Below are 18,082 nucleotides of genomic sequence, written 5' to 3' on the forward strand. Positions count from 1 at the left end.
GCTCCGGGAGCTTGGAATATTGCAAAAATTGCCCAGTGAACGTTCATTGATTCTAAAGAGTCTTGGAGTCAAAGAATGCCCCCAAGATATGACAGGACTTAATGTCAGTGGGAGTTTCCATGCATGGTACTGAGAAGGGCAGAATCTGGCCCTCGTTTCCTGCAGCCAGACAATACAATCTCTGCACAATATGCATGCAAAACCCTTTTTGCCACAATTGTCCCCAGTGCCCTCCCTACTTCCTGCCCTCCTTGTGTGTTAGATTTGTGTGGGTCACTCGTGCCACTGACTTTCAACATTAGACCTCTGAGATGTAAATACATTAATACCACCATATTTTTCCCTACTGGTTGATAAACCTGTAACTGTAAAAACCTAGGGGTAAATTTATCCCTGATACAGCTTTGCTGACTTCATTTGCGTTACACCACAGAGGAATTTGACCAATAACTTTTAAGATTCTTAGCCTAGCTGGCCATGTTAATGTAACTTCTCCATGTTTTACATAAGTATGTGTATTTGCTGAGTATTTTTGTGTGTGTTTACTAGTGACAGTCTAGCATTCGTCCATTCTTTTGTGAAAAATACACCTGTGATTTTAGCAACATGTGATCTCCAGGAAAAGTTTGGTCTATTGCGTCAGTCCCAGAAGTAATTTCCTAAAGCCCTGAAAACAGGTTACTGTTTTCCCTTTTAAGTAGATTGGTTTTGTTTCCATGGTCTTCCTGAGATCCTCAGGGTGAATGAGGAAATTATCTGTCAGTCAAAGTTCAAGAGCCCTGTAGTTTACTAGCTTCATCAGCCGCTCCCCTATCCAGCTTTTTTCCCCCACGACTTGAGAAGTAGCCCCCCAGACTGCTCCAGAGCACTTTAAATAAATCCAACTGCAAAACGCCTAGCACAGCAGTTCACCTTTTCTCTTCACCTTGCATCAGGCCAGCCCCAGAGAGTGGGATCAAGGAGTCTGTTTCGTGGGGGACTCAGCGCACTCAGGATGTGTTTTACGAAACCAGGACACCAGCTTTTGAACGAGGCCACTCGGAAGAAATTCCCATTGAACGGACAAGCAAACAGGTGAAGATAGAGTGGAATGTAATAGGTCTCCATAGGTGTCAAGCGAGTTATTCCTTTTGACAGCCTAATAGCTCCACATTCATGTTTTGGGCCAAATATTGCTCTGTTCGTTGCAAAAGACTTGCTGGGATGTAACTGAGAACTGAATCTGACTCATTAATGTCTTTGTAACATTTTCTTTGGCAGATGCCCCTCTTGGGTGTGTGGCAGACTCAGGCTTACTCCAAATGGGAGCATGGGGGAGGAAGAACGGTCTCATGGCTGGGCGGCTGGACTGGGAGATAGGAGACTTCGGTCCAATTCCCAGCTCAGCCACAAACTTTGCTGTGTGACCTTGAGCAAGTCACTGTGCCCGGCTTCCCCATCTGTCCCTTGCTATACAGAGGTGTGCGGCTAAAATCCATTGGTGATTGTGAAGCACTCAGGTACTAGCTGTGCAGGTCCCTAGACAGATCACTGTTACTGGTGGACAGGAAACGTGGTTGAAGAAGGCCTTCCATTTGTGTCTCTTGCAGAGGCAATGTTGGGATTGGCTGTGGTGGCTTTGGCTTAGTGTATCCAATCCTATATCTTGCTTCGTGGGCCTTCCATTTCCAGTGCTGCCCGTCTCTGAGTCCCCACTGGGGCTTCAGCTGACAACACATCCGTAGAAAATGTCCAGACCTGGATCTCATTGGCTGTTGGAGCTGCTTGGAATTGGTGCTCAGGTGACAGGCAGGGGAAGAAAAGAGAATTTGGGATTAGTTTGGCATCATCGATACATGATCAAAGGTGAACACGGCTGGACAGTAGGTGTTAAGTGGGGCAGGGCGGAGGGGCATGAGGGGTGGGCTTTAACTTTTCCTTCTAGTGAGTGTCATTTTCACAGCAAAACGTTTCGGAACTGGATAAACCGGAGCAGGGGAAATGAGCCAAGAGGAGGAAATCAGAACCCAAACACACACAGGAGGATTGAGGGACTAGTGTGATGGGCTTACGGAGTCTTTTAATTGTAGGTCACCTATTCGAATCCAGCCCAGGTCAATAGCTACTGTGAGTGTTTACCATTGGATGGCTCTTCAGTGACCTATCTGAGGTTTGGGGTCTTTAGTGCAGTTCCTAGAGTATTGACAGGGAATACTATAAAAAGCACCACCATATCTGACACTACGTGGCTCCCTTATGGACTGCGTGCGGCATGGAGACTGACCTACGCGGAGAAGGGGTCCAAGTTGAGGCGTGCTGGCAGGGCCATGTGGGGAAGCGTACACCAGCGATCCCCAGGCTGAGCCAGTTTGTAGATAAATAGTGACCTTCGGTCACCAGAGCTTTCAGGCTGGTGTCTTTGACTAGCCATAAATCCTCACAGATGAAATAGAAACCCTGCAGTTCGCCTTAGTCCTGGAACAAGCCTGGCAGAGTGATTGCTTTAAATGGACATTTATGTTCCTGCTTCTGAAAATATTTCTCAATCCAATCAGGTTGTAGAAATGAGAGAAATCAGCCCCACCCTGACCAACGGAGAACACCAGCCTGGCCTGGAGAGCCAGGGGCGGGCGGCTTCCATGCCGCGTCTGGCCGCCGAAACACAGGTGAGGGAGGGAGGCTTTACTGGCAATGGAAAACTTACAGTAAGTCAAGCATTCAACACGTTCTCTCTTCTTGTCCCTGTCATGTTGTTTTTTAAAGTGACTGGTTGGTTGTTTGTTTCTTTAAGAGAAACTGATGGAGCTGGGGGCTCAGAAATTTGAGCAGCCTTTGTGCTTTTGATCATTGGGATGCTGTATACACGGTGCTGTTCCCCAGCTGTCCCCATTCCCATATACAGGCAGCAAAAAAGAAATCCTGCTCTCTGGGCAAAGCACCTCATTTAATCTGATAAACTGAAAATGTATGTTCCGATTGACAGGGAGTCACTCTATGGTTTGAAGAGGTGTATTCCATAACCTTGCATATAACATGCCTACGTCACTGCCCTAACTTCATGGTGGGGTATATCCATAGCCCTGGGAATATAATAAGCTGCATGTTTCTTTTTGATGAGCCTGTTTATATATGAAATGTGCTGTAGGCTCTCCCTCACCAGAGGGCTGCATTGAAGTATGAAGCATTTCCTCCTCCACCCTCCAACTAGGTTTAGCAAGTAGTGCACTGTATGGTGGATTAGTAATATGATGCTTAAGACTTTACTTCCTTTCCTTATCTGATGGAGACTTGCAAGGAAGCCTTGTCATGCGAGGTGGCCTTCAGAGCTTTGTGACTACCCCTGTGCACTTCACGGGGCACATAACAGCACGGTTTTCTCAAATCACTTCTGGGCATTTCACATGTGCATTGCTAACGTGTCCTCCAGACACTCTCCGATCACCCCGCTGCCTGTTATGCGTTAGAACATCTCCATCTTGCCATGCTTAGTTGTGTCTCTTTAGCTCAAATTGCCTGATTCATATAATAATGAGTGAGTCGCATGTGATTGTGCTGTTCTACAGGTGAGACAGAATGTGGGAGGTGTGCTGAATTCTAGAACTGAAGGGCTCTCATGTATACAGCCACACCTCCAATAGATATGTCCTTCCTTCCTGACTGTCTGTATACCAGCCAGCTTGGATCAGGACACAAACTGCACCCAGCTCTGCTGTCTGGATCTCTGTGCTACCTTAAGAAAGGAACACCTTTCCCCGAGAACTGTAGGAAATCCTTGGATAAGACTCCATCTCCCAGAATTCTTTGTGTTCTCAGGAACTCTATTTATTTTGCTTAAAACCAACCACCACCGCCTGCAAGTCCCAAAAGCTGAGCTACCCTGATGGGATAGACTTGTGATAGGTTCTACCAAACCTAAAGCCATTCTTAATGGGAACAATGTCAGTGTACGAACCCTAAAAACAACCCTTCCTTGGGCATTAGTGTTGGGCATTGATCCTTTTCTTCAATGCAATATTTACACTAACTTTATATTTGCATTGCTCTTTTCAGCCTGTAGAATCCCAACAACGCACATTCAGGACTGTGCATGTAAACAGTGGTTGCCAACAAAATCTTTGCCAACGCTTGCAAAGGCAAAACTTTAGATTTTAATGGGGACCACAGTACATGCATAGGATTCCCTCACCCACCAATGAAAAGCAGCTGTGTCTTAGTAGCCATTTCTCACCAGCATCTCTTCCTGGCAAATTTCAGGGGTTAACACAGAAATCGCATGAGTTTTTTTGATGACCATGGGACACTAAAATAAAGACTAGCCCCTCCAGCACCACAGCATTCCCAGCAGCACCCTGCTCCAGTTTAATACACTGATTCACAGGGAAAGGAGTCACCTGTAGCACTTGGGCAGTCCTTGGAAAACTGCAGACCCAGTACTGACCAATCCCAGCCTTGCTTAACTGATGAGAACTGACAAAATCAGTCCCAGGTTGAAAAGCCCCATGACCCACAGATAGCCCTCCAGCAGAACAGAGAAAATCTGCCAGACTGCTCCGGGGCTCTCCCTTACACCCATCACTTTCCCTCAGGAGACTCCTTCAACCTCTTCTATAGTTTGTTTGTTTTTTTAAACAAAACAAATCGATTCCTCCATTTGCCCAACAAAGAGTTACAGATGAAGCCTGTGAGCAAATAGGGGCACGGGAGAGAGGTCATTAATGAAGCCAGGGAGTGAATTTCTTGCTCAGGAGAAGCATGTTGCAGGTTGCCCACAACGAAGCGCACACCTGCCCTGCATTAATGCTGTCACTTATTTATGAATCAGGCCTACGGTGTCTGAACAGATCTAACCTCATTTAATGACAAATGTTTTAGTGTTTGTAGCTTCAGCAGAATAACTGATGTCCTCTCTGTGTGTGTTTCCCCTTCTGTACCTTCCACCCTACCCTTTATGTGCCACTTCCGGTTCCTCCCCAAACTTTAATTTCTTTCTAACTTTTGTTAACAATTTTTTTTCATTCATCCCCTTTTCTGTTTGCCTGTCACGTCTCTGTCCTTTTGCATTTCCCGTCTTTTATCATTTCACGCTACCGATCTCGCTTCCTCCCTCCCCGTTTGCTTTCTTCCTTTCCTCTGGTCACCTTCCCTCCTGTCTCATCATCTCGTCCGCTGCACATCTGCCGTGATGTCTGACAATGGCTGCTTCAAATATTCTCTCTCATCTTGTCCGAATTGTTTGCAGAGGAGCAAAACACGGTCACCGGGGAGTTACCTAGCAGTATGTAGTTTGCACTAAGTTGTATCCTATTAAATTGTTATTAAGCAATGATTAACCTTCATTAACCCCTCCTCTCCTCCCCCACCCCCACTCCTTGTTTGGATTACTTTCTGGTGCTGTAAAGATGCAGCTGCCATCTCTCTGTACTTCAGTTCATTGTAGTTCCTTTGATCCGTAGTTGCATGCTGCACATTGTGATACCTTGCATTTGTTTATATTGCCTTGTTGGCTAAAAATGTCATAAGTGAAAACAGTAAAGGTTGCTAATGAATGAGAAACTAACGAACCTCTCAAAGCCTATGGTATATTCTCCTCCCGCATGTCTCCGCTCGAGCTGGAGGTGTCATTTCCTGCTTGCGTAGGTGTAATCATGCTAGGTTTGATTGAGCTAGCATACCAACAATAGAGCCGGGCTAGCCACCTGAGTACGTCCTAGGGTCCCGGGTGGGATTGTACTCCAGCAGCGAGCCTCTCCTGCCACTCATGCTGCTACATCTACGCTACACTCAGTCAAACCGAGCATGTGCACTGGAAATTACATCTCCAGTTCCAGCACAGACGTACCTTGGGTGTGGGTGTGCAAGTCCAATCAATGGTAATGAGAGCCTCCAGGAGGGAATATACCTGTCTGTGTGGTATAGGAAGAGAGACTGTTCTAATCTGTCTCCGTTAGTTTCTGGGTGGGGGAGAGGGTTGCACCTGGAACAACTGAAGAATAAGGCCCTAGGAAGATTTGCTTCCTATGAACTTGGCTTCTTTTTGGAAAATCTTTGCCCCTCCCTGTCGTTTCCTTTGCAGCAGTTCCTTTGGGCAGAGGTGGGTTATCAGGTTACTTAATCTAAGGTCAGGGTGGCCAACCTGGGGCTCCGGAGCCACATGCGGCTCCTTGTCTAGGCACCGACTCCGGGGCGGGAGCTACAGGTACCAACTTCCCAATGTGCCGGGGGGCGCTCCCTGCTCAACCCTGGCTCTGCCCCAGGCCCTGCCCCCACTCCACCCCTTCTGCCCCCTCCCCCCCGCGGAGTCTCCTGCGTGCCACAAAACAGCTGATCGGGAGGTGCAGGGAGGGTGGGGGAGGCGCTGATCGGCAGGGCTGCTGATGTATTACTGTGGGTCTTTGGCAATGTACCTTGGTAAATTCTGGCTTCTTCTCAGGCTCAGTTTGGCCACCCCTGATCTAAGGTCTTGATCTCCATTTTTAGGATTTTCCTACATTTCCTGCATTTACTTCCTGGCCAAGATCTGTCATTTCCCGTATCTCAGCAGGTCAAATCTGCAGTGTTGCTACCTTACCCCAGCCCCTGAAAAAAGAAATCTCCTTTTTGAATAATAAGTGTGGGGGCCTGGCACTGGAAGGCAGTGTGGAAGAAGGTACAGAGCAGGCAATGGAAAAGGAAACAAATAAGGCATGAATTATGCTGCGGCCAGTTGTTCACTCTATTGGTGACTTAAATACAGAGCTGCGTCTTCTTAAGACAGGTACCTCGGCTGAAGGACCTATAAAATGGACAGCTCCAGAGTGGGGAAAGCCCACTTCTGAGTTCCAGGAGAGGGCGCTAGAGTGGTGCGGTCCTTTATCCAGCACTTTGTTTGGGCTGCGTAACCTACCAGTCCCCTGTTCGGAGATCCTCTTCGCCTCCTTTCTCTTCCCCCTTACTTTAAAAATTGTATTAAAGCTAACGTTTAAAAAGTACATAGTACACGGGTTAAGAAAAGAGTGTCTGTACATCTGGGTATAGTGCTTAGATTATCCACAAATACAAAAAGAAAAGGAGTACTTGTGGCACCTTAGAGACTACTCTGAAACCACAAATACAAAGTTTGTTTTTAAAGTCATAAGATACAAATAGTGCACAATCAGCAATAACCCCAATTTAGGTGAACAAATTTAAGAATACAGTTTAGATATTATCATCTAAGTATTCGGGTCCATCACTCCTGAAAAGCTATACAGAGAGTTGGTTGTGGAAAGCAAATGCAGCCATGAGTGAAGAGTGTCCCTCAGTCACTGAGAATTTAGGGTAGGTTGTCCATTTAGAAAATACTTTCCTCGTGGATTGTATTTCGGTTACTGTCCCCACTGTGTGTCTCATCTACTGCTCACCACTACAAACCTTCACCACTCACCAGAGCCATCTTCCTACCTGGGCAGCGAGTGTGTTAGCCTTCCCACCAATTCCCGTCCCTTTAGACTCGTGACTCAGAATACTCCAAGGTTGCAGCCAGAACTGCCCTGCTCCTCCAACAGGCTGCAACATCCCAGCACCCTGGAGAGAGTCCTCTTGGGCATCTCTGAATCCCCGGTGCCCAGTCGGTGCCGTCCCAGTGCTTGTGTGTCTGTGAGAGCCCTGCCCCCAGCAGCAATGTTCCACCTGTGAAACTGACGGGAAGGATCAAGGTTTGAGTGAGTTGCTGGGAAGAAAGAATGTGGGGGTTAAAAACTCTGCTCAGATTGCTCCCTTGCATGTGAGATAAGAAACCCCATCACTGACACTACCCACTAGGAAATGAATGGTGTCTTTAAATTAAAAAAAAAAGGAGTACTTGTGGCACCTTAGAGACTAACCAATTTAGCTCACGAAAGCTCATGCTCAAATAAATTGGTTAGTCTCTAAGGTGCCACAAGTCCTCCTTTTCTTTTTGCGAATACAGACTAACACGGCTGTTACTCTGAAACCTTTAAATTAAAAATAATTGCATACCAGCTACCCTAATAATGTGCAAATATCAGGGGGCAGCAGACACTCAAACTCCAGTGTAAGCTAACAAAGTAGCACTACCAGTTAAAAAATAACAACCAGAACAACCCCACAAGGGAGTAGATAGAAAGGTTAAAAAGAACAAAGTTAATGCTTTGCTAGAGCTGTCATTTTAGGCGCACACAGGGGGAGGGAGCATTCTGTCACGCATATGACCAAAGGGACAGAGAGAAATCCCGAGTCCACATCCATGAGACTTGAGATTGCTGTGCGTAGAAGTCTCATCTCTACCAAGTTCCTTTTGCGTAATCAATAAACACAGTGGAGCCTCTAGAGGGTGGCCAGCATGCTGGCATGTCCATAAAGCAGGGCCACAGAAGAGCTGGAGACAAGCAAAGTGAAAGGAAAGGAAAGAAAAGAAAAACAGATTCTTGTCATTTATGGAGCTTTATCAATGGTTGCTGGGCAGGAGACAGGTCTCACGCTGAGCTAGTAGCAGTCAGGATAATGCAAGCAAAGACCATGGCAATGTTGAGAGAGACCAAAACTCAAAGCACACTGCTACCCCTCTCAATGACCTCAGCCCCTGCCCCAGAGCACTACTCAGTACATGTCCTACCGCGGTGCTAAGGGCTCAAGTTCCATTAGAGTTTCAAGAGGATTTCCACATTGGTTCTTTATGAAACCAAGAAGTCTGTCTCGTTAGGCCCTCCCAGCATACAGAGTGGTCCTCTTCTCACCGGTCTCCCCTTCAGCCACAAGGTGCCATAAGGACTTCTCGTTGTTTTTGCTGGTACAGACTAACACGGCTACCCCTCTGACACCATTCAGCCTCCTTGTGGCTCTGAACCTGCATCATGATGGATCTGCCTTTTCTCCTGCAGCACCTTGGCTACAGGTGAAATGTTCTGGAGCGGGGAGCTGCTGTTCTTAGAAAGGCAGGGCTGGGGACATGGTGGCAGTGGGGGGAGGGGGAGGAGAGTGTAATGAAGTCTCCATTGTCTATTGGCAACCCTATATTGCACTTGTGAGACACTTGGAAAGAATATTCTTAATGCTTGGATTGTAAAGGGGGAGGTCACAGAGACCAGGTCTGGCACTGGCATAGGGACAAGGCTTAACATTGCCTGCAGCAAACATGGATTTGATGCAAAGTTCTTGTCATTTGTTCCCAAGCTGGACCCCGCAGCCCTAGCCCCGCTGCTTCCTCCGGGAGGCTGCACCCGGGATCGTGTACCACCTCCCCGCCACATCCCGGGCTTGGCGGGGGCTGTGCGCCTAAGCCTTGTGACGTCCCGGGCTTGGTGGGACTGCACCCGGGGCCATGCGCCCCAGCCCTGTGGCTTCCATCGGTGGCTGCAGCCAGGCCGTGTGCACCAGCCCGCAGTGTCCCAGCACTGAGTCCTAGCACAGCTTCCCAGGGCTGTGTGCCCACCCCGTGGCCAGGGCTTGGCAGGGGCTGCAGTGGGGGCTGCACACCCCTGTCCCGCAGCTGGGCCAACGGACTAAGTGAAAGTCCTGAGCCAAAGTCTCCTCCATTAGTGATTTTCATGAGAAATCAGTGGGCTTGCACCAGCCTTATTGAGAGGAGAATTTGGCTCACTAGTTTTAACTTTTTGTTGCAGTTTATTCCCCAGGGAAAGTGGGATATGATAGAGGACGTGTTAGTTACCATTCTACATAATGCAAGAACAAGGGCTTACCCCATGAAATCAATAGGCAGCAGGTTTAAAACAAACATAAAAAAGTACTTCTTCACACAACACGCAGTCAACTGTGGAAGTTGTTGCCAGGGGATGTTGTGGAGGCCAAAAGTATAACTTGGTTCAAAAAAGAATGAGTTAAGTTCATGGAGGACAGGTCCCGCAGTGGCTATTAGCCAAGATGGTCAAGGACGCAACCCCATGCTCTGCGTGTCCCTAAACCTCTGACTGCCAGAAGCTGGGACTGGATAACAAGGGATGGATCACTGAATAATTGCCCTGTTCTGTTCATTCCCTCTGAAGAATCTGTCACCAGCCACTGTTGTAAAACAGGCTACTGGGCTAGATGGACCATTCGTCTACCCATTATAGTCATTCTTATGTTCTTACGGAGGCCAACTCACGTATTTGAACTCATACAGAGCAAGTGGCTTCGCCAAGGCCTGAAGTAACAGATTCTTTTAGTCCCAGTCGTTTGCTACAGCCGCTGGACAGCATGGCCTGTCTTTCTGCCCCACTTACACATCATTGTGTGTGCCTGCTTATTTCTTTGGTATTGCACTGGGAATGTTGCAGTTTCTGGAATTGCACTGGGTGAAAAAAACATTGGCGTATTATCTTTGCGAAACATTTAGATGTCATGCCTGCCCTGTGATCCTGCTTAGTCCTTCTTGATGACTCACATGAACACTGATGTTAAATGATGTGCATTCATCTATGGATTGTGTTGTCACACAATTCACAGTAAAGCCCAATTCAGGTATCGCCGACTACATTCGTTCCACAAATTTAGCACTAAATGTTTTATTGTGCAACCGCTTCTGTCCTTTCTCGTTCTGTTTGATTAACCTTCTCTGTCTCCCCCCCTCCCCCACCCCGAAAAACGCTCCCATTCTGGAAGACACCCAATTAACTGCAGTGTGATCTCTGCCCTCTCCCACCTGCTCCCCCTTCCCTCCCTATGCTTTGCAGACCATCCCAGACACCAGCCCCATGAAGCGCTCCATCTCCACGCTGACGCCGCAGCGTCCGCATGCCATGCACCTGTACGAGTATTCCCTGGAGCGCATGCCCCCGGACCAGGCTCATCACCACCATCACCATCGTTGCCATCGACGGAAAGACAAGAAGCAGAAGTTGTTGGACAGGTCACCCAACCAGTTGGCCGATGGGGATGCCGGTAAAGGCTTTTCCTCATTGTCGTCTCTCGTTCACACCACAGAACTGCGATGATCCTCCCAAACCGCCATTCTGCATGCGTTAGGATGAGGGGATGGGGACTTGGGAGAGAGAATGGTGCCCCAGCTCAGTTAGCTTCCTTGAGGCTTTTCCCCGTGGAACAAGGGGAAAGGGGGGGCCTTTATGGCGGGTTTCTCCCACTGCGAGTAATGGTGCCCAGCAGGGAGGCTTACATTATGTGTGCGGGGGGAGTCCCATGTGAGAGGACCCACATGGGACCCCCAGAGTTCTTGAACTTGCTCAGCCCCAAGTTGAATGTTTCTATGGTTATTGCAGCCCCAACCCATTACTTTTAAATTTTGGCGGCACATCCAGGTGAGGTGTCTTCCAAGGATAAGAAGCAGGAACGAGGCAGGTCCCAAGAGAGAAAGCTGCACTCCTCCTCTTCCTCTGAAAAACAGCGCTTCTACTCCTGCGACCGCTACGGGAGCCGGGACCGTTCTCAGCCCAAATCAGCTGATCACAGCAGGCCCACCTCGCCCAATGGGGGGCTGGAGCCAGGCCCCCACAGACAGGTGAGGAGATTCAAGGCGGGAGGAGGCCTGAAATCTTCAGTGGGTGCACCCAGGTTAAAAAAAAAATCCGGGTTGGGGGCTGGCTGGGCAATAAGAGATGGAGCCTGGTGCAGAGGGTTGTTGCCATCTGACAGCTCTTTGGAGGTCTTCTGCAAAATGAATTGATGGTCTCAGGCCAGTTCCTACCGAACAGGGGTCCATACCTCAGAATCCACCCTCCCAGTTGGCACCCTTGTTGGCAGTGTCAGGAAAGAGGCCAAGGACTAAGTGGGGCCTGCAATCTGAACTACCTTCTCACGTCTCCTGGGGCAACTGCCCCACCAGGTCGAAGCCCAGGCCAGCTGGCAGGGCAGAATGGGAAGGTTGCACTGCTGATTTTTGTGCTCTCTCTCTCCAGGAGATAGAGATATTAACCCAGCACCTATTGCCGCACTTGGCATAGAGCCAGAAACCACTCCTGGGCGTTATACAGAAATGGAGTTGTACTAACCACCTAAATCCAGACCACCAGAATACAAGCAAGTACAGTCCAGTGCAGAGAGAGGGAACCCAGAGAACTAAATCCTGCCCTCAGTTACACCTGTGCAACCACTGACTTCAACAGGGGCGACTGAGGGCAGAAGATGGCCTCCAGCATGGTCCCATCTTTGCAGCTGGCAAATTGCATGGAATAGGGGCATTTTCAGCAGCATTCTGAAACAGGAGCTAGGACGGTGCTAAATCCACCCACAAACACATCAACTGTACTGGAGTGGGGAATCAGCTAACATAATGCAAGAAAAAAAGTAGACCTTGGATGGAAGTTGAGGGTGCTCAGCACCTTGCCAGAGTGAGCCCTAAGTGGGTCTCAGAACACAGTCTAGCTCTAGTTCGAGGGAGGAGAAAGTTGTGACCACCCTTAGAAATCTGCCTAGAGCTGCAGTCTGAGTGTGACTGACAGGCCATCTCAGGAGGGCTGACTCGTACTGTCATCTGAACAGACACACATCCCCACAGCAGCGTCACTTGATAAATGGATAGCTCCGAGGGAAGGAAAGCCGGCTGCATTTGCTGTGTGGGTTAGAGACCATGGGATAAAAGTAAGGAAGGTTGAAAAAGAAGCAGAGTCTCTATAATAACTAGTGCCACCCCCAAGATAACAGATCTTTCGCCTTGTTCTGAGCATTCCTCTCTCCTGATGCATTGTACTTTCACGATTCCTAGGAGTAAAACAGTTTATAATCCCGGAGTCTGGGTGTGGACGGTAACTGAATGCTTAATGCCTCGTTCGTCCCCAACGCATTGCTTTGCAACACACACTGGCATACTTAAGGTATAGCATATGCTCTGTAAAATCATTTACTTCTTGGCCTTTTGGCTGAGACCAAGTGTCACAGGGTGCTTCTCAGGCTCCCCTGTGAGCAGTTCTACCCCGCTTTTTTTCATGGTCTCCAAGTCACCACCACCCACGGTCTGTTTTTTTTTAACCTATGTTCCTTTAATCCTCAGTTTCCCAACACGGCAAGACGTAGCATAGGTATACAGCAGGAGGAGCCTTTCACACAGCACACCCTCTGAACTCCTCCCCCTTTACATCCTGTTCCTCCCAAATATGTATCCTCCCCTTTGCTAAGCCAATTACCTCATTAGCTCTGCAATTGCCACCAAGTGGCAGTAATCCCCCTCTTCCTCACCAAGTAACAAGTTGCTTGGTTCCAGTTAAGCCCACAGACTTCTCTGTACTGTAGAAATCTCAGTGATCAGGTGCTCCAGCCAGTCATGCCACGGGAAATATCTGTTTGGTGTCTGACACATTCAGGCCCTGCTCAGGCACAGGGGTGGATTCAGTGATCAACTAAGTCTTTTCAATCTCCAGCTACTACGATCCTATTTCATACTCAGCTGCTCTGCAGATGAATTTTCTTTCTGATCCTGCTGTTCCTCCTTGAGAGAAGGGAAGAAGATGATTACTTCTGTTGTTGTTAGTGGGGTAGCTGGACCTCTCCTCTTCTACGTGTATATACTAGCGCATTAAATGCAATGCACACTTTAATTATAAAACAAAGAGGTTCCCCTAAGTTAATAATCCTTCAGTGTTGGAGCTCCAATGACATCTTATTACCCCATCCCCACTACTCCGTTGATTGTTTGTTAGCTCAGTGTGTCTCTTTAAAAACAAATGCCAGAGTTGATTTAGGAAGGACGGGTGAAGAATGTCATTCCAATGTCCATGTATGTTCTCCCTACAGGATAGCATTAAAAAGGCCCCCCAAGCGATGCATGTCAGTTGACTCACACGGGACCTGTTAATATGTCCCTTTGGTCACACACAGATTTTTTTTTTTAAATAAACAGTGCAGTCAGTATAGACTCAGCTCCACCCTAATGAGCTCAGGATGTTTGCCCTGATGAGGGGCCTGTGAGAAGCTCGGTTGGGCTGGTTTCTGCGTTGTTGTAACCTACCTGTTAACGCTCAAGGGTCTTCTTCTTTTTCTTCTACTTCTTCTATTTCTATGTGTTAGCTCTTCCCTTCCCTTGGGGACACTACCTTTAACCAGGAGCCAGGCCTGGCTTAGCAAATTTTGCCAGGGAAGCACTTTGTCTAAACACCTCAAAAAGTATCTGATTTCTGGCCCTCCCTGCTTCAAAATAAAATAAAATAAATTAGCTGACTCCTATTCCCCTCACTCTCCCCTGACTCAACATTAATGGAATGAACAACGCAATCTCTGTTTGCCCAAGTCTGCTAGTTTGAAGGTCACTTGAGCAGTACACAGTATTTGTCCTGATGTTGGCTAGCTCCGGCAGACTGGGTCCCAGAAGCCACCGCTGCTTCTGGAGGTGGTGATGTTGACTGTAATTTGGCATCTCAGGAACCACTCTGCCTCCGTTCTCCCTCTGTGGCAAGAGAGAACAACTTTTCTCCATCTTTTTTATGGCAGCCTTTCAAGTATTTGAAGACTGCTATCATGTCCCCTCGTAATCTCCTCTTTTCCAAACCAAACATACCCAGTTCCTTCAGCCTTTGTTCATATGACTTGCATTCCATCCCTCTGATCATCTGTGTCGCTCGCCTCTGGATTCTTTAATGTGTAGAAAGGATGTGGAGAAACTAGAGTGACCAAAACTAGACACAGTACTCCAGCTGAGGCCCAACCAGCGCCGAGTAGAGCAATACAATCACCCTCCGAGACTTGCATGCTATGCCTCTGTTAATGCAACCTGAAATTGCATTTGCTTCTTTTGCAACAGCATTGCATTGTTGACTCATGTTGAGGTTGTGATCCACCACAACTTCCAGATCCTTCTCAGCAGTGCTGTCACCAAACCAGTTATCCCCCATTCTGTATTTGTGCATTTGGTTTTTCTTCCCTCAGTGTAGCACCTCACATTTGTCTTTGTTGAATTTTGTGGTCTGTAGCCCAGTTCTCCAATTTATCAAGATCCCTCTGAATTTTAGCTCTGTCCTCCAAAGTGTTGGCAACCGTTCCTAGCTTTATCTCACCTGCACATTTGATCAGTACACTCTCTATTCCTACATCCAAGTCATTAACAAAGATGTCAAACAACACCCGGCCCAGAACAGATCCCCGTGGAACACCACTTGAGATCTCCCTCCAATCTGACATCATTCCATTAATAGTTACTTTTTGTTTGTGGTTGTTTAACCAATTGTGTATCCACTTAATAGTAGTTTCGCCAAACCCATATTTATCCAGCTTACTTATCAGAATGTCGTGTGGGACTGTGTCAAAAGCCTTGCTGAAGTCCAGATATATTATGTCCACCGCATTCCCCCTGTCCACCAAACTAGTTACCCTGTCAAAGAAGGAAATCAAGTTGGTTTGGCATGATGTGTTCTTAGTAAATCCATGTTGGCTGCTAGTGATCACCCCTTCATCCTCCAAGTATTCGCAAATTGAAGGTTTTATACATTGCTCTAGTTCTTTCCAGGTATCAAAGTCAGGCTGATTGGTTTATAGTTCCCCCGCTCCTCCTTTTCCCCCTTTTTAAAGATGGGCACTGCATTAGCCCTTTTCCAGTCTTCCAGGACCTCTCCTGTCATCCAAGAGTTTGTAAATATTATTGCCAGTGGGTGGCTCCGAGATTTCTTCAGATAATTCCTTCAGTACCCTGGGATGAATAGCATCAGGCCCTGCTGAGTTGAATTCATTAAAATTGGTCAGAAGTTCTCTGATGTGTTCTTTACTTATCCTGATCTGCATCCCTTCCCCTTTATTGTCTATGGTAGCTTCGCTATATATAAGACTAAAGCTGCTATCTTCCACTACCACTCAATCCACCTACAAAAATGTAATGGAAAAAATGTGTATGGCAGAACAAGAACTGGAATGACCTGATTATATATATATATATATATATATATATATATATATATATATATATATATATATATATAAACTAAGAGCTTCATTTCCAAAGTTAAGGGTGCTGTCAGGTTGTTTCAACCAAACAAGAAATAAATGTTTGTAAAAATACTTCAGAAAATTCATATTCTTGCAAATAAACAGCAACACAAGGGCCTGACTCTCCTCTTCCTCACACCAATTTTACGCTAGCATAACTCTGCTGATTTCTACAAAGTGACTCAGGGTCTGTAAGAGCATAATTTCACCAACAATGTGAAACTGACCTGTGTACTCTGCCATCCAACTTGAGACCCCAAAAAGTAAACGCACAGCATAAATAGTGAAAAGTAAATAGATTTTTAAGTGTTCTCTTTAATGATCCCAGTTGTTTTAGAGTCAAGCTGGTCAAAACATTTTCATCTTTTTGTGTGCGTGTGTGATGAAAAATGGCTTTTTTAATTCAACAGAAATATGCATCGCACTACGAAAAATCCAAAATATTTTCAGTTTTCAACAGAAAATCAAAACATTGACAATATTCAGTTGTCAAAAACCTGAAAAAGACTGCAAAATGTTAAAAAAAAATATGAAAGATTTTAGGGGGTTTTTTCCAATTTGTTTTGCGGAAAATAATAAACCTTTTCCTACTGAATAGCTCAGGTAAGGAGCTGGGAAAGAATATGATTGGTTTGTATGCCTTTTCTCTGACAATGTCCCTTTCTGTTGGAGCCGTCTGCTGGTTTGCGTCCTACTAACGCTCTGATTGTTTCTGTTCCGATTATCGCTCACGGCACTTTTCCAGCTCTTTACATCTCTGTTTTAATTGCTTCTCTATAACCTCCTTCCCCTGACTGTGCTTGTCTAAACTCTCTTTTTTTCGTTTTTTTTCTCTCCTCTTGTGATTTGTCTCTCCCTCCTGTCGCTTGTCCTTCTGTTTTTTACCCGCGTGCCTTTGTGTCTGTCTGGTGTTTCCTTTTTTATTTTTGATTTGCTGTGTTCCAATTTTCATGTAGGGTAGTGGTTCAGTTAATGGGAGCCCCTTGCTGTCGACATCTGGTGCTAGCACCCCGTGCCGTGGGCGGAGGCAGCTCCCGCAGACTCCGCTGACCCCCCGCCCCAGCATCACTTACAAGACCGCCAACTCCTCACCCGTGCACTTCACCAGTTTCCAAACCAGCCTGCCCACCTTCTCCCCGGGACGCCTGAGCCGAGGTTTGTCTGAGCATAATGCGTTACTGCATGGGGACTCTCAGAGCCACTCTCGCTCCCCGGTGGCCCGCATTGGTTCTGACCCCTACCTTGGACACCGCGACGACAGTGACAGCCCGTACCGTGTCGTGCCCGAGGACACGCTCACCTTTGAGGAGGCTGTCGCCACCAATTCAGGAAGGTCCTCAAGGACTTCTTATGTCTCATCCTTGACTTCCCAGTCTCACCAAATCCGCAGGGTTCCCAACGGCTACCACTACACATTGGGCCTCAGCACAGGCCCTGGGACATGCGCCAGAGCACGTGGCTATTACCATGAAGCCGATGAGGACGACTGGTGCTAGCACAAAGGCAAAGCCCTTGCCGGTGTACGCGTTTGGAATCGATGAGTTTTATCATCTGGATGGCTGTGTGCTCAGACACACATGATGACCGGGGTCACGGGGGCGGGGGGTGGGGGGGAGAAGAAACAGCCGCTGGCGAGAACTACTCCAAACCCGACGCCATCTGAGACGCTCGTTCAGCCTCTGTCTTTTCTTTCTATCTTCTTTTTTCCCCCCTTTTGCACTAGACAAAATAAATATAATTGAAGATCATTATTGTGGAGGGGGAGTGCTTTCTCTCTCTCTCTCTCTCTCACCTGCCTACTGCCTTGTCTAGTTAAATGACATATACCAGATGCCAAATCTGCAATGTATGCACAGAGCTGTGCGAAGGTCTGAACTTTTACAGCAGAAAAAGGACTGTCGATCCATAGCTTTTGTTGGGTGGTGGTTTGTTTAATTTCCCGGTCAGAGAGGGGGCCAGGGATGGATATTGACACTCTTGTACAAAATCGAACCTGTATTTTATCTCATTCAAACATTAAGAGGAAGAGAGCTGCCTAATGCACTGGGAAAGGAGAAACCCAGATCAGAACCGGGGACAATCCTTTGATTCAGTGTTCAACAATGGCAGTCATTTTCAATGGAGCCAGTAACAAACCTTCAGGCTGATAAAGCACTGTGTCGTCCGTGACTCTCTGCTTCGACACGCTGCTCTGTGGATTTATTTTATTTTTCCACATCAAGTCCTTCACACTGACACCCAATAAAGCTACTTTGTAAGGACTGTT

The 18,082-nt window shown here is 47.2% G+C and overlaps 1 protein-coding gene across 10 annotated transcripts in view; it reads left to right on the forward strand.

The window, feature by feature from the left end:
• The window catches only part of CACNA1B (calcium voltage-gated channel subunit alpha1 B), a 470,003-nt gene extending 451,921 nt beyond the window's left edge, over positions 1 to 18,082 (forward strand). For 7 of the 10 annotated variants that reach the window (XM_073313878.1, XM_073313882.1, XM_073313876.1 and 4 more), the window contains 5 exons: positions 936 to 1,074; positions 2,535 to 2,684; positions 10,629 to 10,836; positions 11,211 to 11,410; positions 16,773 to 18,082. In XM_073313878.1, the coding sequence (XP_073169979.1) occupies positions 936 to 1,074; positions 2,535 to 2,684; positions 10,629 to 10,836; positions 11,211 to 11,410; positions 16,773 to 17,312 (1,237 nt within the window). In that variant the 3' untranslated portion in view covers positions 17,313 to 18,082. The remainder of the gene's footprint in view (positions 1 to 935; positions 1,075 to 2,534; positions 2,685 to 10,628; positions 10,837 to 11,210; positions 11,411 to 16,772) is intronic. The other 3 variants (XM_073313880.1, XM_073313885.1, XM_073313887.1) reach the window with 2 other exon arrangements.

The sequence above is a fragment of the Lepidochelys kempii genome, chromosome 16, assembly GCF_965140285.1.
Source record: "Lepidochelys kempii isolate rLepKem1 chromosome 16, rLepKem1.hap1, whole genome shotgun sequence".
Lineage (NCBI taxonomy): Eukaryota > Metazoa > Chordata > Testudines > Cheloniidae > Lepidochelys > Lepidochelys kempii.